The sequence below is a fragment of the Motacilla alba genome, unplaced genomic scaffold (assembly GCF_015832195.1).
Source record: "Motacilla alba alba isolate MOTALB_02 unplaced genomic scaffold, Motacilla_alba_V1.0_pri HiC_scaffold_35, whole genome shotgun sequence".
Taxonomy (NCBI): Eukaryota; Metazoa; Chordata; class Aves; order Passeriformes; family Motacillidae; genus Motacilla; species Motacilla alba.
Window position 1 is genome coordinate 1,032,752 of NW_024037447.1, and position 25,988 is coordinate 1,058,739.

The following is a 25,988-nucleotide window of genomic DNA, read 5'->3' on the forward strand; positions in this document are numbered from 1 at the left end:
CCCCAAATCAGCCAAAATCAGCCCCAAAATCACCCCAAAAATCACCCCAAAATCAGCCCAAAATCACCCCAAGATCACCCCAAAACCGGCCAAGGGCACCCCATAATCAGCCCCAAATCAGCCCAAAACCAGCCAAGGGCATCCCAAAATTAATCTTGAATTCACCCTAAAATAGCCCCAAAATCACCCCCAAATCAGCCCAAAATCCACCCCAAAATAGCCCCAAAAATCACCCAAAATCACCCCAAAATCAGCCCCAATGCACCCCCAATTCACCCTGAATTTACCCCAAAATCAGCCTCAAGTTTCACCCCAAAATCAGCCCCAAAGCCCCAAATTCACCCCAAAATGCACCCCAAAATCAGCCCCAAAGTCCCCAAATTCACCCCAAAATCAGCCTCAAATTTCACCCCAAAATCAGCCCCAAAGCCCCAAATTCACCCCAAAATCAGCCCAAATTGCCCCAAACTTCACCCTGAATTCACCCCAAAACCACCCCAAAATCCTCCAATTTTCCCCCCAAAAATTCCCTAAAAATATCCCAAAAATCCCCTAAAAAATATTTCAAAATCCCCTAAAAATATCCCAGAAAAGTCTCAAAAATGCCCTAAAAATATCCCCAAAATCCCATAAAATATCCCAAAAATCCCCTAAAAAATATCTCCAAAATCCCCCAAAAATATCCCAAAAATCCCCTAAAAATATCCCAAAACCCCTAAAAATATCCAAAAACCCCTTAAAAATATCCCAAAAATATCCCGAAAATCTCCCAAAAATCCCCTGAAAATATCCTCAAAATCCCCTAAAAATATCCCAAAAATCCCCTAAAAATATCCCAAAAATCCCCCAAAAATATCCCAAAAATCCCCTAAAAATATCCCCAAAATCCCCCAAAAATATCCCAAAAATGCCCTAAAAATATCCCCAAAATCCCCCAAAAATATCCCAAAAATCCCTAAAAACCCCAAGGCCCAGGCCCCGCCCCCTCCCGTTGCCCCACCCACTCGATGATGTAATCGGCGCTGGCCCCGCCCCCAGGTGCTGGACCCCGCCCCCTCGATTACGTCACTGATCTACAAGAACATGGACCGCTGGAAACGCGTCCGGCAGCGGTGAGGGCGGAGCGGGACCGGGAGACTGGGGATACTGGGGGGACTGGGGGGACTGGGGGGACTGGGGGGACTGGGGGGACTGGGGGGGAGTGGGGGATACTGGGGAGACTGGGGGGACTGGGAGGGACTGGGGATACTGGGGGGACTGGGATATACTGGGGGGACTGGGGGGACTGGGGGGACTGGGATATACTGGGGGGACTGGGATATACTGGGGGGACTGGGAGGGACTGGGGGGACTGGGGGATACTGGGGAGACTGGGGGGACTGGGGAGACTGGGAGGGACTGGGGGGGACTGGGAGGGACTGGGGATACTAGGAGGGACTGGGAGGGACTGGGGGGACTGGGGATACTGGGGGGACTGGGAGGGACTGGGGGGACTGGGGAGACTGGGGAAAATGGGGGGACTGGGGATACTGGGGGGACTGGGGATACTGGGAGGGACTGGGGGGACTGGGAGGGACTGGGGATACTGGGGATACTGGGGGGACTGGGGATACTGGGAGAGACTGGGGGGACTGGGAGGGACTGGGGATACTGGGGGGCCTGTGGGGACTGGGAGAGACTGGGGGGGACTGGGAGGGACTGGGGGGACTGGGGATACTAGGGATACTGGGAGAGACTGGGATATACTGGGCTATACTGGGGGGACTGGGGAGACTGGGAGGGACTGGGGGGGACTGGGATGGACTGGGAATGGGAATGGGAGGGGAGTGGGGGGGACTGGGATGGAGTCAGTGGTTTGTAGTGATCTGTACTGGTCCGTACTGGTCCATACTGGTCCCTGACTGGTCCATACTGGTCCCTGACTGGTCCATACTGGTCCCTGACTGGTTTATACTGGTCCCTGACTGGTTTATACTGGTCCGTGTTGGTTTATACTGGTCTCTAACTGGTGCATACTGGTCCCTAACTGGTCCATGCTGGTTTGGTTTATACTGGTCCATACTGGTTTATACTGGTCCATACTGGCCCATACTGGTTTATACTGGTCCATACTGGTCCCTGACTGGTCCGTGCTGGTCCATACTGGTCCATACTGGTTTATACTGGTCCATACTGGTCCATACTGGTCCATACTGGTTTATACTGGTCCCTGACTGGTCCGTGCTGGTCCATACTGGTCCATACTGGTCTCTAACTGGTCTGTACTGGTCTCTGACTGGTCCATACTGGTTTATACTGGCCCATACTGGTCCATACTGGTCCGTACTGGTTTATACTGGTCTCTAACTGGTCCGTACTGGTTTATACTGGTCCATACTGGTCTCTGACTGGTCCATACTGGTTTTTACTGGTCCATACTGTTCCATACTGGTTTATACTGGTCTCTGACTGGTCCGTACTGGTCTCTAACTGGTCTGTACTGGTTTATACTGGTCCATACTGGTCCATACTGGTCCATACTGGTCCATACTGGTCTCTGACTGGTCCGTACTGGTCTCTAACTGGTCCGTACTGGTTTATACTGGTCCATACTGGTCTCTGACTGGTCCGTACTGGGCAGGTGGCGGGAGGCGGCGCAGCGGCAGCAGCAGCGCTACGGGCCCAGCCTGCGCCTGCTGCGCATCATCTACGAGCGACAGTGAGGCCACGCCCACCGGACACGCCCACATCGACCACACCCACCTCAACCCTACCCATATTAGCCACACCCACCCTGACCTCAGCCACGCCCACCCGGGCCACGCCTATCCCAAGCATGCCCTCCTGCCACACCCTCCCTGGCCCCTCCCACATTGGCCACGCCCACCCTGACCTCAACCACGCCCACCCTGACCCCTCCCACATTGGCCACGCCCACGCCGACCTCAACCATGCCCACCCTGGCCCCTCCCACATTGGCCACGCCCACCTGGCCCCTCCCCAATAAAAGCTCCGTTCTTCCCATATTTGGTTGTGGGCGTGGTCAGTGCCTTTATTTGCAAAAAGGGGCGGGGCTTCCATGGGCTGGGGGTGACGTCATCGCTCCTGGGGAAAGAAAGAAGGGGAGGGGTTAGATGAGCTGAGGCCACGCCCCGTTTGGAGATAGCCACGCCCACTTCTGCAATTTTGACCTTCCCGCTTAGACAGCCCCGCCCCTTCCTGCCTTACCATTGGCTGGGCTTGGCCACGCCCCTGTTTCACCATTGGTTGATCTAATCCCCACCCCAATTAGGGAAGCCCCACCCACAACCTCTCCCATTGGTCGCTGTGAGCCCCGCCCTCACCTCAGGGCTTTCTCATTGACTGGTAGAGGCCCCACCCCCTCAGGGATCTCCCATTGGCTGGGTGAGGCCCCGCCCCTTGTCCACTCCCATTGGCTCATCCAGCCCCACCCCGTCAGGCCTCTCCCATTGGTCGCTTTAAGCCCCGCCCCAACACTTTCCCATCTGCTATTGGCTGCTTTAGGCCACGCCCCCAATTTCGTGCATTCTCATTGGACGTTTCAAGCCCCACCTACTCTCACTGATTTCCTATTGGTTCCAGCAAGCTCCGCCCCAAATGCACTTATGGCCCCGCCCCTCCCTTTCCCATTGGCCACTCCAAGCCACACCCCACCTCCAGGCTCTCCCATTGGCTGCGCAGAGTCCCACCCCAATTTTGCTCCTCCCATTGGCCGCTTTAGGCCCCGCCCCCTCCCATTGAAGCCCCACCCCTCGCCTTTCCCCATTGGCCGTTCCAAGCCCCGCCCTCAACGTCAGCCTCTCCTATTGGCTGAAAGAAGCCCCACCCCAAAGAAGGCCCTAGCCCCGCCCCCATCCTCTCCCATTGGCCCGGCCCGGCCCCGCCCTCACCTGGCCGCGCCGCCATTGGCCGCCGCCGGGGCTCAGGGCTCTCCCATTGGCTGGGTGAAGCTGAGGGCGTCGCCCAGGGCTCCCCATTGGCCGCGGCGGCTCTGGAACAGCCCCACCCACACGCCCAGGCCCAGCCCCCAGAGCCCCGCCCCCAGCGCCGAGCGCAGCACGTCTGGGACGGGGGGAGGGGAGCGGAGAACGAAATGGGACAAAAACGGACAAAAACAGACAAAAACAGACAAAAACAGAGAAAAACGGAGAAAAACAGAGAAAATCACCCCAAAATCAACCAAAATCACACAAAATCAGACAAAATCACACAAAATCAGACAAAATCACCCCAAAATCAGACAAAAATCACCCCAAAATCAACCAAAATCACACAAAATCAGAGAAAATCACACAAAATCAGACAAAATCACCCCAAAATCAGACAAAATCACCCCAAAATCAACCAAAATTACCAAAAATCACCCCAAAATCAGACAAAATCGCCCCAAAATCAGACAAAATCACCCCAAAATTACCAAAAATCACACCAAAATCAGACAAAATCACAGAAAATCACCCAAAATCAACCAAAATTGCCCAAAATCAGACAAAATCACCCCAAAATTACCAAAATTCACCCCAAAATCCGACAAAATCTGACCAAAATCACCCCAAAATCAGACAAAATCTGACCAAAATCACCCCAAAATTGACCAAAATCACCCCAAAATCAGACAAAATCACCCAAAATCACACAAAGTCAGACAAAATCTGACCAAAATCACCCCAAATCTGACCAAAATCACCAAAAATCACCCAAAATCCCCCCAAAAATCACACTAAATCATCCCAGATCTGACCAAAACCACCCAAAATCAGAGCAAAAATCCTACCCAAAGTCAGAGCCAAAATCACACAAAATTAGCCCAAAACCAGCCCAATGTGAGAGCCAAAACTGACTCAAAAATCACCCAAAATCAGACCAAAATCAACCCAGAATCAGCCCCAAAAGTCACCCAAAATCAGAGCCAAAAACCGACCCAAAAAATCACACAAAATCAGAGTCAAAAGCGACCCAAAATCACACAAAATCTGACCAAAATCACGGCCAAAAACCGACCCAAAATCAGACCAAAATCACCCAAAATCAGAGCCAAAAATGAACTCAAACCTGGCCAAAATCAGCCCAAAATCACCCCAATGTCAGAGCTAAAACTGCCCGAAAACCACCCAAAAATCAGCCCAAAAATTCCCCAAAACTGCCCCAAAATCCCCCCCAAAATGGCCAAAATTGGCCCAAAAATCAGCTCCCAACATTTCCCAAAAATCACCCCAAGAACTGGCCAAAATCAGCTCCAAAATCACCCCCAAATGGGCCAAAATCACCGAAAACTGCCCCAAAAACCTCCCCAAATTCAGACCCAAACCTGACCCAAAATCACCCCAAAATCACCCAAAAATCAGCCTAAAACTGACCCAAAACCAGCCCAAAATTCACCCAAAAATGCCCTAAAATCATCCCAAACGGCCCCAAATCAGCCAAAATCAGCCCAAAATTACCCCAAATTCAGCCCAAAATTGGCCAAAGTTGTGCCAAAAATCATCCCAAGACTGGGCCAAAAATCAGCCCAAAATTACCCCAAATTCAGCCCGAAATGGGCCAAAACTGGGCCAAAACCCACACCCCAAAATGGACAAAATAGGTCCAACAATCAGCCCCAAAATCACCCAAAACTTCCCCAAAATCAGCCCTGGAATCTCACCCAAAAATGGACAAAATCACCCCAAAATTGCCCCCAAACTCCCAAAATCACCCCAAAATCACCCCAAAAGAGCCCAAACCCAGCAAATTTCACCCCAAATCTCCCAAACCCCCCCAAAATCCCGAAATTCCCCAAAATCCTGAAATTCCCCTTGAACCCCAAAACTCCCCCGGCCCCTCCCTGCTTCCTGAACTCCGCGGAATTTTCCGGAATTCCCGAACTCCCCCGATCTCCAGAATCCCCAAAATCCTGAACTGCCCAAATCCCCCTGGAATGGCCCCAGATTCCCCAATTTTAGTTTTCCCCGTTTTTCCCAGAATTCCCGGGGTTTTTCCCATTTTTCCCAGAATTCGGTTTCTCCATTTTCCCCCGGTTTTCCCCATGTTTTCCCTGGTTTTCCCCGTTTTCCCTGTTTCCCCAGAATTCCCAGGGTTTTCCCAGTTTTTCCCATTTTCCCCCGAATTCAGTTTCCCCATTTTCCCCCCAGTTTTCCCCCAATTTTCCCCAGAATTCCCAGGGTTTTCCAAGTTTTCCCATTTTCCCCAGAATTCAGATTCTCCATTTTCCCCCATTTTCCCCCGGTTTTCCCCATTTTTTCCCTGTTTTTCCCAGTTTTCCCCGTTTCCCCAGAATTCCCAGGGTTTTCCCAGTGTTTCCCATTTTTCCCAGAGTTCAGTTTCCCCATTTTCCCCGCTTTTCCTGTTTTCCCTGTTTCCCCAGAATTCCCAGGTTTTTCCTGTTTTCCCCGCCTTTTCATCTTTTTCCCCATTTTTCCCAGAATTGCCCATTTTTCCCCATTTTCCCCGTTTCCCGTTTTCCCCGTTATTTTCTCCGTTTTCCCCCGTTTTCCCCATTATGTTCCCCATTTTCCCCGTTATTTTCCCCATTTTTCCCATTTCCCCATCGTTTTTCCTGTTTTTCCCGTTTCCCCTGTTATTTTCCCCATTATTTTCCCCGTTATTTTCCCTGGTTTTCCCGTTATTTTTCCCATTTCCCCGTTATTGTCCCCATTTCCCCGTTATTTCCCCCTTTCCCCCGTTATTTCCCCCATTTTCCCCGTTTTCCCCATTTTCTGTTTTTCCTGTTTCCCCCGTTATTTTTCCCATTTCCCCCGTTATTTCCCCCTTTTCCCCGTTATTCTCCCTGTTCTTTTCCCCATTTCCCCGTTATTTCCCCCTTTCCCCCGTTATTTTTCCATTTCCCCCGTTATTGTCCCCACTATTTTCCCGTTTTTCCCGTTATTTCCCTGATCTCCCCTTTATCTTCCTGTTTTTTCCCCATTATTTCCCTGTTATTTTTCCCATTATTTCCCCGTTATTTTCCCATTATTTCCCCATTTTCCCCGTTATTTCCCCGTTATTTTCCCGTTATTCTCCCCGTTTCCCCGTTATTCTCCCCGTTTTCCCTATTTTCTCCTGTATTTTCCTGGTTTTCCCTGTTATTTCCCCGTTTCCCCCGTTATTTCCCTGTTTCCCCCTTTTTCCCGTTCTTTCCCTGTTTTTCCCCGTTTTCCCCATTATTTCCCCGTTATTCCTCCATTATTTCCCATTTTCCCCCGTTATTTCCCCGTTCTTGCCCCGTTTCCCCCGTCATTTTCCCATTATTTCCCCCTTTTTCCCGGTATTTCCCATCATTCCCGTTATTTCCCTGTTATTTCCCTGTTATTTCCCCGTTATTTCCCCATTTTTCCTGTTATTCCCGTTATTCCCCCGTTATTTCCCTGTTTCCCCTGTCATTTTCCCGTTATTTCCCCGTTATTTCCCCATTATTTCCCCGTTTTTCCCGTTATTCCCCTGTTATTCCCCGTTTTTCCCGTTATTTCCCGTTATTTCCCATCATTCCCGTTATTCCCCGTTATTTCCCCATTTTTCCCTGTTTTTTCCCCATTATTTCCCCATTATTCCCGTTATTCCCCGTTTTTCCCGTTATTTCCCGTTATTTCCCATCATTCCCGTTATTCCCCGTTATTTCCCCGTTTTTTCCCCATTATTTCCCCATTATTCCCGTTATTCCCCTGTTATTCCCCGTTTTTCCCGTTATTTCCCGTCATTCCCGTTTTTCCCGTTATTTCCTGTTATTTCCCGTTATTTCCCCGTCATTCCCGTTATTTCCTGTTATTTCCCATCATTCCCGTTATTCCCCGTTATTTCCCCATTTTTCCCTGTTTTCCCCGTTATTCCCCGTCATTCCCGTTTTCCCCGTTATTTCCCGTCATTCCCGTCATTCCCGTTATTTCCGTCATTCCCGTCGTTCCCGGTGTTCCCGGTTCCTCACTGACAGCGTTTGATGCGCGGCTGCTCCCCGAAGGGCGGCGCCAGGAACGCCTCGCGGAAGAACCAGACCACGTTCACCAGCCACAGGAACGGGAGGAGCAGGAACCCACCTGGGAGACAGGTACAGACACACCTGAGACACACCTGAGACAGGTGAGACACCTGGGACACACCTGGGACACACCTGGGACACACAAACCAGACCACGTTCACCAGCCACAGGAACGGCAGCAGCAGGAACCCACCTGGGACAGGTAAATACACCTGAGATACACCTGGGACACACCTGGGACACACCTGGGACACACCTGGGACACACCTGGGACAGGCACAGACACACCTGGGACACACCTGGGACAGGCACAGACACACCTGGGACACACAAACCAGACCACGTTCACCAGCCACAGGAACGGCAGCAGGAGAAAACCACCTGAGAGACAGGTACAGACACACCTGAGACAGGTGAGACACACCTGGGACACACCTGAGACAGGTACAGACACACCTGGGACACACCTGGGACACACAAACCAGACCACGTTCACCAGCCACAGGAACGGCAGCAGGAGAAAACCACCTGAGACAGGTAAATACACCTGAGACAGGTGAGACACAGCTGGGACACACCTGGGACACACCTGGGACACACCTGGGACAGGCACAGACACACAAACCAGACCACGTTCACCAGCCACAGGAACGGCAGCAGCAGGAACCCACCTGGGACAGGTGAGACACAGCTGGGACAGGTGACAACACCTGGGACACACCTGGGACACACCTGGGACACACCTGGGACACACCTGGGACAGGTACAGACACACAAACCAGACCACGTTCACCAGCCACAGGAACGGGAGCAGCAGGAACCCACCTGGGAGACAGGTACAGACACACCTGAGACACACCTGAGACAGGTACAGACACACCTGGGGCACACCTGGGACACACCTGGGACAGGCTCAGACACACCTGGGGCACACCTGGGACACACCTGGGACACACAAACCAGACCACGTTCACCAGCCACAGGAACGGGAGGAGGAGAAAACCACCTGGGACAGGTGAGACACCTGGGACACACCTGAGACACACCTGAGATACACCTGAGACAGGTACAGACACCTGGGACACACCTGGGACACACCTGGGACACACCTGGGACACACAAACCAGACCACATTCACCAGCCACAGGAACGGCAGCAGCAGGAACCCACCTGGGACAGGTAAATACACCTGAGACAGGTGAGACACCTGGGACACACCTGAGACACACCTGGGACACACCTGGGACACACCTGGGACACACCTGGGACACGCCTGGGACACACCTGGGACAGGCACAGACACACCTGGGACACACAAACCAGACCACGTTCACCAGCCACAGGAACGGGAGGAGGAGAAAACCACCTGGGACAGGTAAATACACCTGGGACACACCTGAGACAGGTGAGACACCTGGGACACACCTGGGACACACCTGGGACACACCTGGGACACACCTGAGACACACCTGGGACACACAAACCAGACCACGTTCACCAGCCACAGGAACGGGAGGAGCAGGAACCCACCTGGGACAGGTAAATACACCTGAGACAGGTGACAACACCTGGGACACACCTGGGACACACAAACCAAACCACGTTCACCAGCCACAGGAATGGGAGCAGCAGAAACCCACCTGGGACAGGTACAGACACACCTGAGACAGGTAAATACACCTGGGACACACCTGGGACACGCCTGAGACAGGTGCCAACACCTGGGACACACCTGGGACACACCTGGGACACACCTGAGAGACACCTGGGACACACCTGAGACACACCTGGGACAGGCACAGACACACCTGGGACAGGCACAGACACACCTGGGACAGGCACAGACACACAAACCAAACCATGTTCACCAGCCACAGGAACGGGAGGAGGAGAAAACCACCTGGGAGACAGGTACAGACACACCTGGGACAGGTAAATACACCTGGGACACACCTGGGACAGGTACAGACACAGCCGGACACGTCACTGCATTGGTCAGTCCATTGGTCACTGCATTGGTCACTCACCCAGGCAGTATTTCACTGTCAGTGCTCACTCAGCGGTCAGTTGGTCAGTGGTCACTCAGTGGGGTCAGTGGTCACTCAGTGGTCAGTGGTCAGTAGTCAGTGGTCAGTGGTCACTCAGTGGTCACTCAGTGGTCAGTGGTCAGTAGTCAGTGGTCAACGGTCACTCAGTGGTCACTCAGTGGTCACTCAGTGGTCAGTCAGTGGTCACTCAGTGGTCACTCAGCAGTCACTCAGTGGTCAGTGGTCACTCAGTGGTCACTCAGTGGTCAGTTGGTCAGCGGTCACTCAGTGGTCAGTTGGTCAGTGGTCAGTTGGTCAGCGGTCACTCAGTGGTCAGTTGGTCAGTGGTCACTCAGTGGTCAGTGGTCACTCAGCGGTCAGTGGTCACTCAGTGGTCAGTTGGTCAGTGGTCAGTTGGTCAGTTGGTCAGTGGTCACTCAGCGGTCACTCAGTGGTCACTCAGTGGTCAGTGGTCAGTTGGTCAGTTGGTCAGTGGTCACTCTGGTCACTCAGTGGTCACTCAGCGGTCACTCAGTGGTCAGTGGTCAGTGGTCACTCAGTGGTCACTCAGCGGTCACTCAGTGGTCAGTGGTCAGTTGGTCAGTGGTCACTCACCCAGGTAGTATTTGCGGCACAGCTGCAGCTTCTCCTCGTTGGAGACGCGCTCCAGGTTCATCTGCACCAGTACAGACCAGTATGGACCAGTCAGAGACCAGTACAGACCAGTATAAACCAGTTAGAGACCAGTCAGAGACCAGTACAGACCAGTACAGACCAGTTAGAGACCGGTATGGACCAGTATAAACCAGTATAAACCAGTACGGACCAGTTAGAGACCAGTATGGACCAGTTAGAGACCAGTATAAACCAGTACAGACCAGTATGGACCAGTTAGAGACCAGTACAGACCAGTACAGACCAGTACAGACCAGTACAGACCAGTACGGACCAGTTAGAGACCAATATGGACCAGTACGGACCAGTATCCGCATTCCCAATTCCAGTCCCCCCCAAGCAACCCCCAAACCCATCCCAGTCCCTCCCAGTCCATCCCAGTTCAATCCCAGTTCATCCCAGTTCAATCCCAGTTCATCCCAGTCCATCCCAGTCCCTCCCAGTCCATCCCAGTCCATCCCAGTCCCTCCCAGTCCATCCCAGTTCAATCCCAGTTCATCCCAGTTCAATCCCAGTTCATCCCAGTCCATCCCAGTCCCTCCCAGTCCATCCCAGTCCCTCCCAGTCCCTCCCAGTTCAATCCCAGTTCAATCCCAGTCCCTCCCAGTCCCCCCCAGTCCCTCCCAGTCCATCCCAGTCCCTCCCAGTCCATCCCAGTCCCCCCCAGTCCCTCCCAGTTCAATCCCAGTCCCTCCCAGTTCAATCCCAGTCCATCCCAGTCCCCCCCAGTCCCTCCCAGTTCAATCCCAGTCCATCCCAGTCCCTCCCAGTCCATCCCAGTCCCTCCCAGTTCAATCCCAGTCCATCCCAGTCCCTCCCAGTTCAATCCCAGTCCCTCCCAGTCTCTCCCAGTTCCCCCCGGTTCTCACCGCGGCTCCGGCGCTGCCGCTTCCGCAGATCTCGCGAGACTTCCGGACTGGGAGGGCCTGAGACGGACTGGGAGGAACTGTAAGGGACTGGGGGGAACTGGGACGGACTGGAAGGGCCTGGTTTGCGCTGGTTTTCTCTGGTTTTCACTGGTTTGCGCTGGTTTTCACTGGTTTTCACTGGTTTGAACTGGTTTGAACTGGTTTGAACTGGTTTTCACCGGGAGCGCCGCCGGTCGCGCCGGGATCGAGCGGGGCCTCACCGGGAGGATTCCGCTCGCCACTTCCGCCTCTCAGACCCCGCCCACTCGCCTGTAGCCAATCAGCGCCGCCAGCTCATCCCCCACCGACCAATCGGCACCGCCCGTCCCCTCCCGAGCGATCGGCACCGCCCCCGCCCTGCCAACCAATCAGCGCCGCCCGCCCGACCCTCCCAACCAATCGGCGGAGGGGCGGGCGTAGACCCCGCCCCTATGACGTCATTGCGGAGCGGGCGAGACCAACGGAGATTTGGGGGGGGCCCGGGGGGGGTTTGGGGGAATTTGGGGGATTTTTTTTGGGAATTTGGGGGATTGGGGGGTCCCAGATTGGGAATTTGGGAATTTTGGGGGTCCTGGGAAGGGATTTGGGGGATTTGGGCGCATTTTGGGCTCTCGGGTCGGAATTTTGGGGTCCCGGGTGGGAATTTTGGGGGTTTCGGGGAATTTTGGGGTTCCCAGGTGGGAATTTTGGGGGTTTGGGGGGATTTTTGGGGTCCCGGGTCGGAATTTTGGGGGTATCGGAGGGATTTGGGGTTCCGGGTCGGAATTCGGGGATTTTGGGTGTTCCAGGGTTGGGATTTGGGGGGATTTTGGGGGTCCCAGGTCGGAATTTTGGGGGTCCCGGGTGGGATTTTGGGGTCCCAGGTTGGAATTTTGGGGTCCCAGGTGGGATTTTGGGGTTTTGGGGGGATTTTTGGGGTCCCGGGTCGGAATTTTGGGGGTATCGGAGGGATTTGGGGTTCCGGGTCGGAATTCGGGGATTTTGGGTGTTCCAGGGTTGGGATTTGGGGGGATTTTGGGGGTCCCAGGTCGGAATTTTGGGGGTCCCGGGTGGGATTTTGGGGTTTTGGGGGGGATTTTGGGGTCCCAGGTTGGAATTTAGGGGTCCCAGGTGGAAATTTTGGGGTTTCGGGGGGATTTTTGGGGTCCCAGGTTGGAATTTTGGGGTCCCGGGTTGGAATTTTGGGGTCTCGGGTCGGAATTTTGGGGTTTTTTTGGGGATTTTGGGGTCCCGGGTCGGAATTTTGGGGGTCCCGGGCGGAATTTTGGGGTTCCAGGGTTGGGATTTGGGGGATTTGGGGAATTTTGGGGGTCGCGGGTCAGAATTTCGGGAATTTCGGTGGAAGTTTTTGGGCTCTCCGGTGGAATTTTGGGAATTTTGGGGTCCCAGGTTTGGGATTTTGGGGGTCCCGGGGGGAATTTGGGGGGATTTGGGCGATTTTGGGGGTCCCTGGGTCGGGATTTTGGGAATTTTGGGGAAATTCGGGGGAATTTGGGGAATTTTGGGGAAATTCGGGGGAATTTGGGGGAATTTTGGGGAATTTTGGGGATTTTTTTTGGAATTTGGGGGTCCTGGGTTGGGATTTTGGGCAATTCGGGGGAATTTGGGGGAATTTTGGGATTTTTTTGGAATTTGGGGCTCCTGGGTTGGGATTTGGGAATTTGGGGGAAATTTTGGGGACTTTTGGGGGAATTTTGGGATTTTTTTGGAATTTGGGGCTCCTGGGTTGGGATTTGGGAATTTTGGGGGGGGATTTTGGGGGATTTTGGGCTTTCGGGGGCATTTTTGGGGGTCTCAGGCGGAATTTGGGGATTTTGGGGGAATTTTGGAGGAATTTGGGGCGAATTTTAAGAGGATTTTTTGTGATTTTGGGGGGATTTGGGGAGGATTTTTGAGGGATTTTTTGGGAATTTGGGGGGAATTTTGGGGGATGTTTTGGGGATTTTTGGGGGATTTTTTTAGGATTTTTTTTGAATTTTTGTAAGATTTTTTGGGGGGATTTTGGGGAATTTTTGAGAATTTTGGGGGATTTTTTGGGAATTTTGGGGGATTTTTTGGGAATTTTGGGGGGATTTTTGGGATTTTGGGGGGATTTTTGGGGACTTTTCTATTTTTGGGGATTTTTGGGGGGATTTTTGGGAATTTTGGAGGAATTTGGGGTGAATTTTTGGGGGATTTTGGGGGATTTTTTTGGATTTTGGGAGGATTTTTTGGGATTTTTTTTTATTTTTGGGGGGATTTTTTGGGGATTCTTTGGGAGAATTTTTGGGATTTTTTTGGGATTTTTGGGGAAATTTTTGAGGAATTTTGGGGAATTTTGGGGATTTTTTGGGGATTTTGGAGGGGGATTTTTGGTGGATTTTTTTATTTTATTTTTTGGGATTTTTTTTCGGGGGATTTTTTGGGGGATTTTTGGGAATTTTGGGGGATTTTTTGGGATTTTTGGGGGAATATCGGGGGAATTTTGATGGGATTTTGGGGAATTTTGGGGGATTTTTGGGGGATTTTTTAAATTATTTGGGATTTTTTGGGGAAATTTTTTGGATTTTTGGGGGAATTTTTGGGGGGATTATGGGGGGATTTTTTGGGGGATTTTTCGGAGAGTTTTTAGGGGAAATTTTTGGGATTTTTGGGGATGTTGTGGGGATTTTTGGGGATTTTTTCTGATTTTTTTGGGGAATTTTGGAATTTTTTTGTATTTCAGGCAAATTTTGGGGGAATTTTTTGGGGTTGTTTGGAGTTTTGGGGGGGATTTTTTTGATTTTTGGAGGAATTTGGGGGATTTTTGGGGGATTTTTGGGGAAATTTTGGGGGAGATTTTTGGGATTTTTGGGGAATTTTGGGGGAATTTGGGGCAAATTTGGGGTGGATTTTTGGGGATGTTTTGGGGATTTTTTGGGGATTTTTTGGGATTTCTGGGAGGAAATTTTGGGGAATTTTAGGGGGATGTTTTGAGGTTTTTTTGGCGATTTTGGGGGAATTGTTGGGATTTTCGGGGATTTTTTGGGGGATTTTTTGGGGTTTTTTGGGGGATTTTTTGGAGGATTTTTAGGGGCAATTTTTGGGATTTTTGGGGGGATTTTTGAGGATATTTTGGGGATTTTTTGGGGATTTTTGGGGCGATTTTTTGGGAATTTTGGGGCGATTTTTGGGGGATTTTTTGGGATTTCTGGGGGAGATTTTAGGGGGATTTTTTGAGATTTTTTGGCGATTTTGGGGGGATTTTGGGGGGGATTTTTTGAGGATTTCTTCAGGGATTTTTTGTAAATTTTGGGGAATTTTGGGGGATTTTTGGGGGGAATTTTGGGATTTTTTTGTGGATTTTTTGGGATTTTGGGGGGGATTGATTGTGGAATTTTTTGGCGGAATTTTTGGGATTTTGGGGGATTTTTTGGGGGATTTTTGGGAATTTTAGGGAATTTTGTGGGGATTTGGGGGATTTTTTGGGGATGTTTTTGGGGAATTTCGGGGGAATTTTGGGGAGTTTTTGGGGGATCTTTGGAGGATTTTTTTGGGGATTTTTTGGAAGTTTTAGAGAATTTTGGGGGATTTTTGGGGATATTTGGGGGCGATTTTTTCGGAATTTTAGGGGGATTTTTGGGGGGATTTTGGGGAGTTTTGGGGAATTTTGGGGGGATTTTTGGGGATTTTTGGGGGGATTTTTTGGGAGGATTTTTTGGGGGAATTTTGGGGGGATTTTTGGGAATTTTGGGGGGATTTTTGGGGGAATGTTTGGGAATTTTGGGGCGATATTTTGGGAATTTTGGGGGATTTTTGTGGGGATTTTGAGGAATTTTAGTGCGATTTTTTGGGAATTTTGGGGGGATTTTTGGGGATTTTTGGGGGGATTTTTTGGGAATTTTGGGGGGATTTTTGGGGTGATTTTTTGGGAATTTTGGGGGGATTTTTGGGGTGATTTTTTTGGAATTTTGGGAGGATTTTTGGGGATGTTTGGGGGGATTTTTTGGGTGATTTTTTGGGAATTTTGGGAGGATTTTTGGGGGGATTTTTTGGGGGAATTTTGGGGATTTTTGGGCTTCCCCACAGACACACAGCGCCCCCCAGCGGCCGTCTCCAAACCTCTCCTTTATTTCACCGCGGGGGGACCCCAACATTTGGGGGGGACCCCAAAACTCCGGGGGGGCCCCCCAAACCTCCCCTCCCCCCCATTTTCGGGGTCCCCCCAATTTTGGGGTCCCTTTTTCGGGTGTCCCCAATTTGGGGTCTCAAAGTGCATTTCCGGGGCTCCCCCCGGGATTTTGGGACGTTTTGGGGGGGTCCCCATTTTTTTGGGGTCCCCAATTTTTTTGGGGGGGGTTCCCCATCATTTTGGGGTCCCCGGGTGATTTTTTTCGGGGTTCCCCGATTTTTCGGGGCGTCCCCGCCATCAAAGTGCGTTTTTGGGGGGGTCCCCGCCTTTTCGGGCTCTCCCAGGTGTCAAAGTGCATCTTGGGGGGGCCCCCCGACATTTTGGGGGGGTCCCGAGGGCGTGAGGTGAGTGGGGGAGGGGTCCCCAAATTTTTGGGGGGGGTTGAGTGGGGGAGGGGCCCCAAAATTTGGGGTTTTTTTGGGTTTTTTTTGGGGTTTTTTGGGGTTTTTTGGGGTTTTTGGGGGGTCCTTGGCTCCGTGCAGGGGGGGGGGGGTCCCCCAAATTTCCCCCCAAACTTTTTTGGGGGGGGGGTTTCATGCACTGGGGGCGGGGCTTAGCCCGGGTGGGCGGGGCTTAGTCCGGGTGGGCGGGGCTTCATTCCGGGAGGGGGCGGGGCTACGCCGAGGCCGCGGGAGCTGCGGAGAAAGCCCCGAAAATGCCGAAAATTCCCCCAAATTTGGGGGGATTCGGGATTTCCGAGCGGAGATTCGGGATTCGGGGAGACTCCCCAGAAAATCCCGATTTTTTCCCCCAAAAAAACCCCAAATTTCCCAACCCGAAAACCCAAAATCCCCCCAAATTCGCACCAAAATCCCACAAAAAAACCCCAAATTCCACCCAGGCCCAAATTCCAACCCCAAACCCACCCGAGACCCCCCAAATTCCCAAAAATTCCTCCAAATTTGGTCTCAAATCCCCCCAAAATCCCCCAAAATTTCCCGAAATCGCCCCAAAATTGCCCCCAAATTAAAAAAAATCCCCCCAAATTTCCCCCAAACCCCCAAAAATCCCCCCCGAAAATTCCCCAATTTCTCCCAAAGCTCCCAAAATTCCCCAAAATCTCCCGGAATTCCCAAAATCCCCCAAAATTGGCCCTCAAATCCCCCCACATCTCAAAAAAATCCCCCAAAATCCCCAGAATTTCCCCAAATTTCCCCCCAAAAATTCCTAAAATCCCCGAAAATTCCCCCCAAAACCAAAAAAAAATCCAAAAAGCCCCGAATCCCCCAAAACTTCCCAAAATGCCCGAAATTTCCCCTGAAAATGCCCTAAAAAATCCCCCCCAAATCGCCCCAAATCCTCCCAAAATTGAAACAAATCCCCCGGATTTCTAAAATCCCCCAAGTCCCCCAAAATCCCCCAAAATTCAAAAAAATCCCCCAAAATTTGCCCCCAAAATTTCCCCGAAATGCCCCCAAAATTCCCCAAAAAAATCCCCCCAAATTTCCCCAATTCCCCCCAAATTCCCCAATTTTCCCAAAAGTTCTCCAAAATCCCCCCAAAAAACCCCAAATCCCCCAAAATCTCCCCAAATTCCTAAAAATTCCCCAGAATTTCCCCAAAATTCCTGAAAATCCCTCAGAATTTTCCCAAATCCCCCCAAAATTCCCCCCGAAATTGCCCAGAAAACCCCAAAAATCCCCCAAAAATTACCCGAAACCCCCCCAAATCCCAGAAAATCCCAAAAAATCCCCCAAAATTCCAGAAAATTCCCCGAAATTGCCCCGAAATTGCCCTGAAAGCCCAAAATTTCCCAAAAAATCCCCCCAAAATTTCCAAAATTCCCCCAAAATGCCCCAAAAAATTCCCCCAAAATCCCCCAAAATTTCCCAAAATCCCCCCAAAATTCGCAATATCCCCCAAAATCCCCCCAAAATCCCCCAAAATTCCACAAAGTTCCAGAAAATCCCCCAAAATTCCCCCAAAAACCCCAAAAATTCCCCAAAACATCCCCCAAATTCCCCAAAATCCCCAATATCCCCCAAAATTCCCCCCAAAATTGCCCTGAAAACCCCAAAATGTCCCCCAAAATCCCCCCAAAATCCCAGAAAATCCCCCAAAATTTCTCCACATCCCAAAATTCTCCCCAAAGTTGCCCTGGAAACCCCAAAAATCCCCCAAAATTCCAGAAAATCCCCAAAAAATCCCCCCAAATTCCAGAAAAATCCCCAAAATTTCACTGAAATTGCCCTGAAAACCCCAAAATTCCCCCAAATCCCCCCAAAATCCCCAAATTTCAAAAAAATCCCCAAAATTTCCCCACATACCCCCAAATTTCCCCCCGAAATTGCCCTGAAAACCCCAAAATCCCCCAAAATTTCACGAAATCCCCCCAAATTCCAGAAAATCCACAAGAATCCCCCCAAATTCCAGAAAATGCCCCAAAATTTCCCCAAAATTGCCCTGAAACCGCAAAATTTTCCCAAAAATCCCCCCAAAATTTCCCAAAATCCCCCCAAAATCCCCCAAAAATCCACAAAGTTCCAGAAAATCCCCCAAAATTCCCCCAAAAACCCCCAAAATTCCCCCCAAAATGCCCCAAACCTCCCAAATTTCCCCCCAAATTCCAGAAAATCCCCCAGAATTCCCCCACATCCCCCCAAAATTTCCCCTAAATTGCCCAGAAAACCCCAAAAATCCCCCAAAATTTCACGAAATCCCCCAAAATTCCAGAAAATTCCCCAAAATTTCCCCGAAATTGCCCTGAAAACCCCGAAATTTCCCCAAAAATCCCCCCAAAATTTCCCGAAATGCCCCCAAATTCCAGAAAATCCCCCAAAATCCTCCCTAAATCCCCAAAATTCAAAAAAATCCCCAAAATTTCCCCACGTCCCCCCAAAATCCCCCCGAAATTGCCCTGAAAACCCCCAAAATTTCCCCCCAAATCCCCCCAAAGTTCCAGAAAATCCCCCCAAATTTCCCCTAATCCCCCCAACTCCCCCAAAATCTCCCCAAAATCTCCCCAAAATCCCCCCAAAATCTCCCCAAAATTCCAGAGAATCCCCCAAAATCCCCCCAAAATTCCTCAATATCCCCCAAAAATCCCCCAAAAATCCCCCAAAGTTCCAGAGAATCCCCCAAAATTCCCCCCAAATCCCCCAAAAATCTCCCCCAAATCCCCCTGAAATTGCCCTGAAAACCCCAAAATTTCCCCAAAAATCCCCCCAAAATTTCCCAAAATCCCCCAAAATCCCCCCAAATCACCCTCAAAATCCCCCAAAATTTCCCCAAAAATCCCCCCAAAATCTCCCAAATTCCCCAAAGTCCCCCCAGAATCCCCCAAAATTCCCCAAAATCCCCCCCAAATTCCAGAAAATCCCCCCAAAATTCCCCAATATCCCCCCAAAATCCCCCAAAATTCCCCAAAGTTCCAGAGAATCCCCCACAATCCCCCCAAAATCCCCCTGAAATTGCCCTGAAAACCCCAAAATTTCCCCAAAATTTCCCCAAAAATCCCCCAAATCCCCCAAAATCCCCCCAAATCACCCTGAAAATCCCCCAAAATTTCCCCAAAAATCCCCCCAAAATCTCCCAAATTCCCCAAAATCCCCCCAGAATCCCCCAAAATTCCCCAAAATCCCCGCAAAATTCCAGAAAATCCCCCCAAAATTCCCCAATATCCCCCCAAAATCCCCCAAAATCCCCCAAAGTTCCAGAGAATCCCCCACAATCCCCCCAAAATCCCCCTGAAATTGCCCTGAAAACCCCAAAATTTCCCCAAAAATCCCCCCAAATCCCCCAAAATCCCCCCAAAATCCCCCCAAAATCCCCCAAAATCCCCCCAAAATCCCCCCAAATCCCCCCCAAATCCCCCAATCCCCGTTCCGCTCTCTCACCGCTGCTCTTGGCGCTCTCGGGGGCGCTGCGGGACACCGCGGGGTCAGCGCCCCAAATTCGGGGCGATTCCCCTTTTGGGGACCCCAAATCCGGGGCGATTCCCCTTTTGGGGACCCCAAATCCGGGGCGATTCCCCTTTTGGGGTCCCCAAATTCGGGGCGATTCCCCTTTTGGGGTCCCCAAATTCGGGGCGATTCCCCTTTTGGGGACCCCGAATTCGGGGCCTTGGGGTTTTGGGGTACCCAAATTCAGGGCATTGGGATTTCGGGGTCCCCAAATTCCGGGCGGTTCCCATTTTGGGGACCCCAAATTCGGGGCTTTGGGGTTTTGGGGTGCCCCAAATTCGGGGCGGTTCCCGCTTTTGGGGTCTCCCAAATTCGGGTTTTTGGGGTCCCCAAATTCGGGGCCTTGGGGTTTTGGGGTACCCCAAATTCGGGGCGATTCCCCTTTTGGGGTCCCCAAATTCGGGGCTTTGGGGTTTTGGGGTCCCCCAAATTCGGGGCCTTGGGGTTTTGGGGTCCCCAGTTTCGGGACCTTGGGGTTTTGGGGTCCCCCGCATTTGGGGCGATTCTCGGTTTTGGGGTCCCCCGAATCCGGGACCTTGGGGTTTTGGGGTCCCCCAAATTCGGGGCGGTTCCCGTTTTGGGGTCCCCAAATTCCGGGCGGTTCCCATTTTGGGGTCCCCAAATTCGGGGCGTTGGGATTTTGGGGTCCCCCGAATCCAGGGCAATTCCCGCTTTGGGGACCCCAAATTCGGGGCCTTGGGGTTTTGGGGTGCCCCAAATTCGGGGCGATTCCCCTTTTGGGGTCCCCAAATTCGGGGCCTTGGGTTTTGGGGACCCCCGAATTCCGGGCATTGGGATTTCGGGGTCCCCAAATTTGGGGCGATTCCCCTTTTGGGGACCCCAAATTCGGGGCCCTGGGGTTTTGGGGACCCCCGAATTTGGGGCCTTGGGATTTCGGGGTCCCCAAATTCCGGGCGGTTCCCATTTTGGGGACCCCAAATTCGGGGCTTTGGGGTTTTGGGGTGCCCCAAATTCGGGGCGGTTCCCGCTTTTGGGGTCTCCCAAATTCGGGGTTTTGGGGTCCCCCGAATCCAGGACCTTGGGGTTTTGGGGTCCCCCAAATTCGGGGCCTTGGGGTTTTGGGGTCCCCAGTTTCGGGGCCTTGGGGTTTTGGGGTCCCCCGAATCCAGGGCAATTCCCGCTTTGGGGACCCCAAATTCGGGCCCTTGGGATTTCGGGGTCCCCAAATTCCGGGCGGTTCCCATTTTGGGGACCCCAAATTCGGGGCCTTGGGGTTTTGGGGTCCCCCAAATCCGGGGCGATTCCCCTTTTGGGGACCCCAAATTCGGGGCGATTCCCGCTTTGGGGTCCCCAAATTCGGGGCGTTAGGATTTCGGGGTCCCCAAATTCCAGGCGGTTCCCATTTTGGGGACCCCAGATTTGGGGCCTTGGGGTTTTGGGGTCCCCCACATTCGGGCCATTGGGGTTTTGGGGTCCCCAAATTCGGGGCCTTGGGGTTTTGGGGTCCCCCAAATTCAGGGCATTGGGATTTCGGGGTCCCCAAATTTGGGGCGATTCCCCTTTTGGGGACCCCAAATTCGGGGCCTTGGGGTTTTGGGGTCCCCCAAATTCAGGGCATTGGGATTTTGGGGTCCCCCGAATCCAGGGCAATTCCCGCTTTGGGGACCCCAAATTCGGGGCCTTGGGGTTTTGGGGACCCCCGAATTTGGGGCATTGGGGTTTTGGGGTCCCCCAAATTCGGGGCGATTCCCCTTTTGGGGACCCCAAATTCGGGGCTTTGGGGTTTTGGGGTGCCCCAAATTCGGGGCGCTTCCCGCTTTTGGGGTCTCCCAAATTCGGGTTTTTGGGGTCCCCCGAATCCAGGACCTTGGGGTTTTGGGGTCCCCCAAATTCGGGGCCTTGGGGTTTTGGGGTTTGGGGTTTTTGGGGTCCCCAGTTTTGGGAATTTTGGGGTTTTTAGGGTCCCCAAAGTTTGGCTTTTTGGGGATTTTGGGGTCCCCAGATGTTGGGGTTTTGGGGTTTTTCAGGGTTTTGGGTTTTTTAGGGTTTTGGGGTCCCCAGTTTTTGGGATTTTGGGTCCCCAAATTTTGGGGTTTTTGGGATTTTGGGTCCCCAGGTTTTGTGGGTTTGGTTTTTGGGTTTTTGGGATTTTGGGGGTTTGGGGGATTTTGGGTTTTTTAGGATTTTGGGATTTTGGGGTCCCCAGGTTTTAGGTTTTGGGGTTTTGGATTTTTGGGTTTTCAGGGTTTTTGGGTTTTGGGCTTTTTGGGGTTTGGGTTTTGGGGTCTCACCTGGGCTCGGCCTTTTTGCACTTGAATTTCTTACCTGGGGAGAGAATTGGGGGTCAGGAGGGGACCCCAAAACCGGGGGGGATTTGGGGAATTTGGGGGAATTTCAGGCGATTTGGGGAAAATTTGGGGGATTTTGGGGGAATCTTTGGGGATTTGGGGGGAATTTGGGAGATTTCGGGGACTTTTGGGGGGATTTTTGAGGGAAATTTGGGGAATTTTTGAGGGATTTTGGGAAATTTTGGGGGAATTTGGGGATTTTGGGGGAATTTGGGGAATTTTGGGGGGAATTTTGGGAGATTTTGGGAGAATTTTGGGGATTTGGGAATTTGGGGGGAGAGATTGGGAGAGAATTTTGGGGGATTTTGGGGAATTTTGGGGATTTTTTGGGATTTTGGGGAAATTTTAGGGATTTGGGGGGAGTCCAGGCTGGAATTTGGGGGAATTTTGGGATATTTTGGACATTTTGGGATCCTTTGGGAATTTGGGGGGAATTTTGGGGGAACTTTCAGGGATTTGGGGGGGATTTTGGGGGAATTTTGGGGACGGTTTGGGCGTTTTGGGGTCATTTTGGATTTTGGGGGGAATTTGAGTGAAGTTTTGGGGAATTTTGGGGAAATTTTTTGGGAATTTTGGGGGAATTTTTGGGGAATTTTTTTGGGAATTTTGGGGGGAATTTTTGGGGAACATTCGGGAAATTTTGGGGGATTTTTTTGGGGAATTTTGGGGGAATTTGGGGGGAATTTTGGGGGAATGTTGGGGGAATTTTGGGGGGATTTTTAAGGGAATTTTGGGGGAATTTTGGGGGGATTTGGGGACAATTTCGGGGGGAAACCGAGGGAAACTGGGGGGGTTTGGGGGAAATTGGGGAATTTTGGGTGAATTTTGGGGATTTTTGGGGATTTTGGGGCACTTTTGGGGATTTTGGGGTTGGGATTTTGGGGGATTTTGGGGCGATTTTGGGGAATATTTGGGGCTTGGGAAGGGTTTTTGGGGTCGGGAGTTTTTGGGGGGCAGGGAAGGGTCCACGGGGGGGTTTTGGGGTCCCGGGGGGGTTTTGGGGTCGGGATTTTTTGGGACAGTTTTGGGGGATTTCGGGGGTTTTTGGGGTTGGGATTTTTGGGGATTTTGGGGCAGTTTTGGGGGATTTCGGGGGTTTTTGGGGTTGGGATTTTTTGGGGCAGTTTTGGGGGATCTTTGGGGTCTCAGAGGAGTTTTGGGGTTGGGATTTTTGGGGCAGTTTTGGGGGAATCTTTGGGGTCTCGGGGGGGTTTTGGGGTGAGGATTTTTGGGGATTTTGGGGCAGTTTGGGGGGATTTTGGGGGTTTTTGGTGTCGGGATTTTTGGGGATTTTGGGGCAGTTTTGGGGGAATTTTGGGGGTCTCGGGGGGGTTTTGGGGTTGGGATTTTTTTGGGGAAGTTTTGGGGGATTCTTTGGGGTCCCGGGGGGGTTTTGGGGTCCCGGGGGGGGTTTTGGGGTCCCGGGGGGGTTTTGGGGGGAGATTTTTGGGGCAGTTTTGGGGGAATTTTGGGGGTCTCGGGGGGGTTTTGGGGTTGGGATTTTTTGGGGCAGTTTTGGGGGAATCTTTGGGTTCCTGGGGGGAGTTTTGGGGTCCCGGGGGGGTTTTGGGGTCCCGGGGGGGTTTGGGGGGGGATTTTTAGGGCAGTTTTGGGGGAATTTTGGGGGTCTCGGAGGAGTTTTGGGGTTGGGATTTTTTAGGGCAGTTTTGGGGGAATCTTTGGGGTCCCGGGGGGGGTTTTGGGGTGGGGATTTTTGGGGTGACTCACTGAGGGCGATCAGCACCCCCAGCACGAACATGACGATGCTCAGGATCAGCCCCGCCAGCCGCAGCGACTCGTAATCTGGGCAGCCCCGGAAAACCCCGAAATCAACCCAAAAACCGCCCCCGGAACGGCCAGGAATGAACTCCCCGCCCCCCAAAACCCCGGGGACCCCAAAACCCCCCAAAATCACCCCAAAAGCCCCAAAATCCCCAAAAAAAGCCACAAAATTCACCAAAATCCGTCAAATATCACCCCAAAAGCCCCGAATTCACCCCAAAATCACCCCGAAGTATCCTGAAAATGAACTCCCCGCCCCCCAAAACCCCGGGGACCCCTAAACCCCCAAAAATCACCCCAAAAGCCCCAAAATCCCAAAAAAAAGCCCCAAAATCCCCCCAAAAAAGCCCCAAAATTCACCAAAATCGGTCAAAAATCACCAGGAAATGACCCCAAAAGCCTCAAATTCACCCCAAAATCACCCCAAAGTACCCCGAAAAACAAATCCCCCCTGCCCCAAAACCCAGGGGACCCCAAAACCCCTAAAATGCACCCCAAAAGCCCCAAAATCACCCCAAAAAGCCCCAAAAATCACCAAAATCGGTCAAAACTCAGCACGAAATCACCCCAAAAGCCCCGAATTCACCCCAAAATCACCCCCAAATCACCCCCAAATCACCTCCAAAGCCCTAAAAATGAACTCCCCGCCCCCCAAAATCCCCCGGAGACCCCAAAACCCCAAAAAATCACCCCAAAATCCCCCCCAAAAGCCCCAAAATTCACCAAAATCCGTCAAAAATCACCAGGAAATGACCCCAAAAGCCCCGAATTCACCCCAAAATCACCCCAAAATACCCCAAAAATAAAATCTCCGCTCCCCCAAAATCCCTGGGGACCCCAAAACCCAAAAAATCACCCCAAAAGCCCCAAAATCACCCCAAAAAAGCCCCAAAAATCACCAAAATCGGTCAAAAATCAGCACGAAATCACCCCAAAAGCCCCGAAATCACCCCAAAATCACTCCAAAGTGCCCCAAAAATCAAATCCCCGCCCCTCAGAACCCCCGGGGACCCAAAACCCCCAAAACTGCACCCCAAAAGCCCCAAATCCCCCCAAAACAGCCCCAAAATTCACCAAAATCGGTCAAAAATCACCAGGAAATGACCCCAAAAGCCCCGAATTCACCCCAAAATCACCTCCAAATCACCCCCAAATCACCTCCAAAGCCCTAAAAATGAACCCCCCGCCCCCCAAAATCCCCCGGAGTCCCCAAAACCCCAAAAAATCACCCCAAAATCCCCCAAAAAGCCCCCAAATTCACCAAAATCCGTCAAAAATCACCAGGAAATGACCCCAAAAGCCCCGAATTCACCCCAAAATCAGCCCAAAGTACCCCAAAAATCAAATCTCCGCTCCCCCAAAATCCCTGGGGACCCCAAAACCCAAAAAATCACCCCAAAAGCCCCCAAATCCCCCCAAAAAGCCCCGAAATTCACCAAAATCCGTCAAAAATCACCGGGAAATGACCCCAAAAGCCCTGAATTCACCCCAAAATCAGCCCAAAATCCCCCAAAATTCCCCAAAATCAGCCCCAAATTCCCCAAAAATCCCCCGAAGCCGCCGGCCCCGCTGACCGTAGTGGAAGGGCTCCCGCGCCCGCGCTGCCTCTGCAAAGGAAACGCCCGGATTCGGGATTTGGGGGGATTTTGGGGAATTTTGGGGATTTTGGGGAATTTTGGGGAATTTTGGGGGAATTTGGGGAATTTGGGGGGAATTTGGGGCATTTCAGGGGAATTTTGGGGGATTTGGGGGAATTATTGGGGGAATTTTAGGTCAAATTTGGGGGGATTTTGGAGGGATTTGGGGCAATTTTGGGGAATTTTGGGATTTTTGGGGGGAATTTGGGGGAATTTTAGGTCAAATTTGGGGGGATTTTGGAGGGATTTGCGGAAATTTGGGGGAATTTGGGGTATTTGGGGAATTTTGGGGGAATTTTGGGAATTTTTGGGAATTTTTGGGGAATTTTGGGTGGATTTTGGGGGCAATTTTCAGGAATTTTGGGGAATTTTGGGGAATTTTGGGAAATTCTGGGGAAGTTTGGGGGAATTTGGGGGAATTTTGGGGGATTTTGGGGAAATTTTGGGGGATATTTGAGGGAATTTTGGAAAATTGTGGGGAATTTGGGCAATTTTGGGGCAATTTTGGGGGAATTCGAGGGAATTTTGGGGAATTGGGGGAATTTTAGGTCAAATTTGGGGGGATTTTGGAGGGATTTGGGGGAATTTGGGGGAATTTTGGGGAATTTTGGGGAATTTTGGGGGAATTT

The 25,988-nt window shown here is 51.6% G+C and overlaps 1 protein-coding gene and 2 long non-coding RNA genes across 3 annotated transcripts; all 3 read right to left on the reverse strand.

Annotated features, from left to right (window-relative positions):
* Positions 1–3,887: 3,887 nt before the first annotated feature.
* PSENEN (presenilin enhancer, gamma-secretase subunit) lies at positions 3,888–11,678 on the reverse strand. Its single transcript, XM_038126617.1, has 4 exons — positions 11,541–11,678; positions 10,612–10,672; positions 7,923–8,027; positions 3,888–4,062 (listed from the first exon to the last, which is right to left on the reverse strand). Exons 2-4 carry the CDS (start codon positions 10,670–10,672, stop codon positions 3,923–3,925), a joined length of 306 nt encoding a protein of 101 aa, XP_037982545.1. The 5' UTR covers positions 11,541–11,678; the 3' UTR covers positions 3,888–3,922.
* Positions 8,079–8,763, reverse strand: LOC119696783. Its single transcript, XR_005255649.1, has 3 exons — positions 8,713–8,763; positions 8,301–8,404; positions 8,079–8,257 (listed from the first exon to the last, which is right to left on the reverse strand). It is a non-coding gene; the product is annotated as an uncharacterized LOC119696783 (long non-coding RNA).
* A 3,967-nt stretch (positions 11,679–15,645) lies between the features above and the next one.
* Positions 15,646–25,339, reverse strand: LOC119696779. The gene is made up of 5 exons (XR_005255645.1): positions 25,297–25,339; positions 23,669–23,743; positions 21,884–21,917; positions 19,566–19,591; positions 15,646–16,364 (listed from the first exon to the last, which is right to left on the reverse strand). It is a non-coding gene; the product is annotated as an uncharacterized LOC119696779 (long non-coding RNA).
* Between the last annotated feature and the right edge of the window lie 649 nt (positions 25,340–25,988).

What these genes read in the sequence shown, in the direction of transcription:
- PSENEN (XM_038126617.1), bottom strand. Translation starts at nt 10,672, where the DNA reads ATGAACCTGGAGCGCGTCTCCAACGAGGAGAAGCTGCAGCTGTGCCGC. An exon ending in GTGCCGCAAATACTACCTGG is followed by an intron (nt 8,028 to 10,611) that starts GTGAGTGACCAC and finishes CCTGTCTCCCAG; the next exon opens with GTGGGTTCCTGCTCCTCCCG. An exon ending in GCAGCCGCGCATCAAACGCT is followed by an intron (nt 4,063 to 7,922) that starts GTCAGTGAGGAA and finishes CCCCCGTCCCAG; the next exon opens with ACGTGCTGCGCTCGGCGCTG.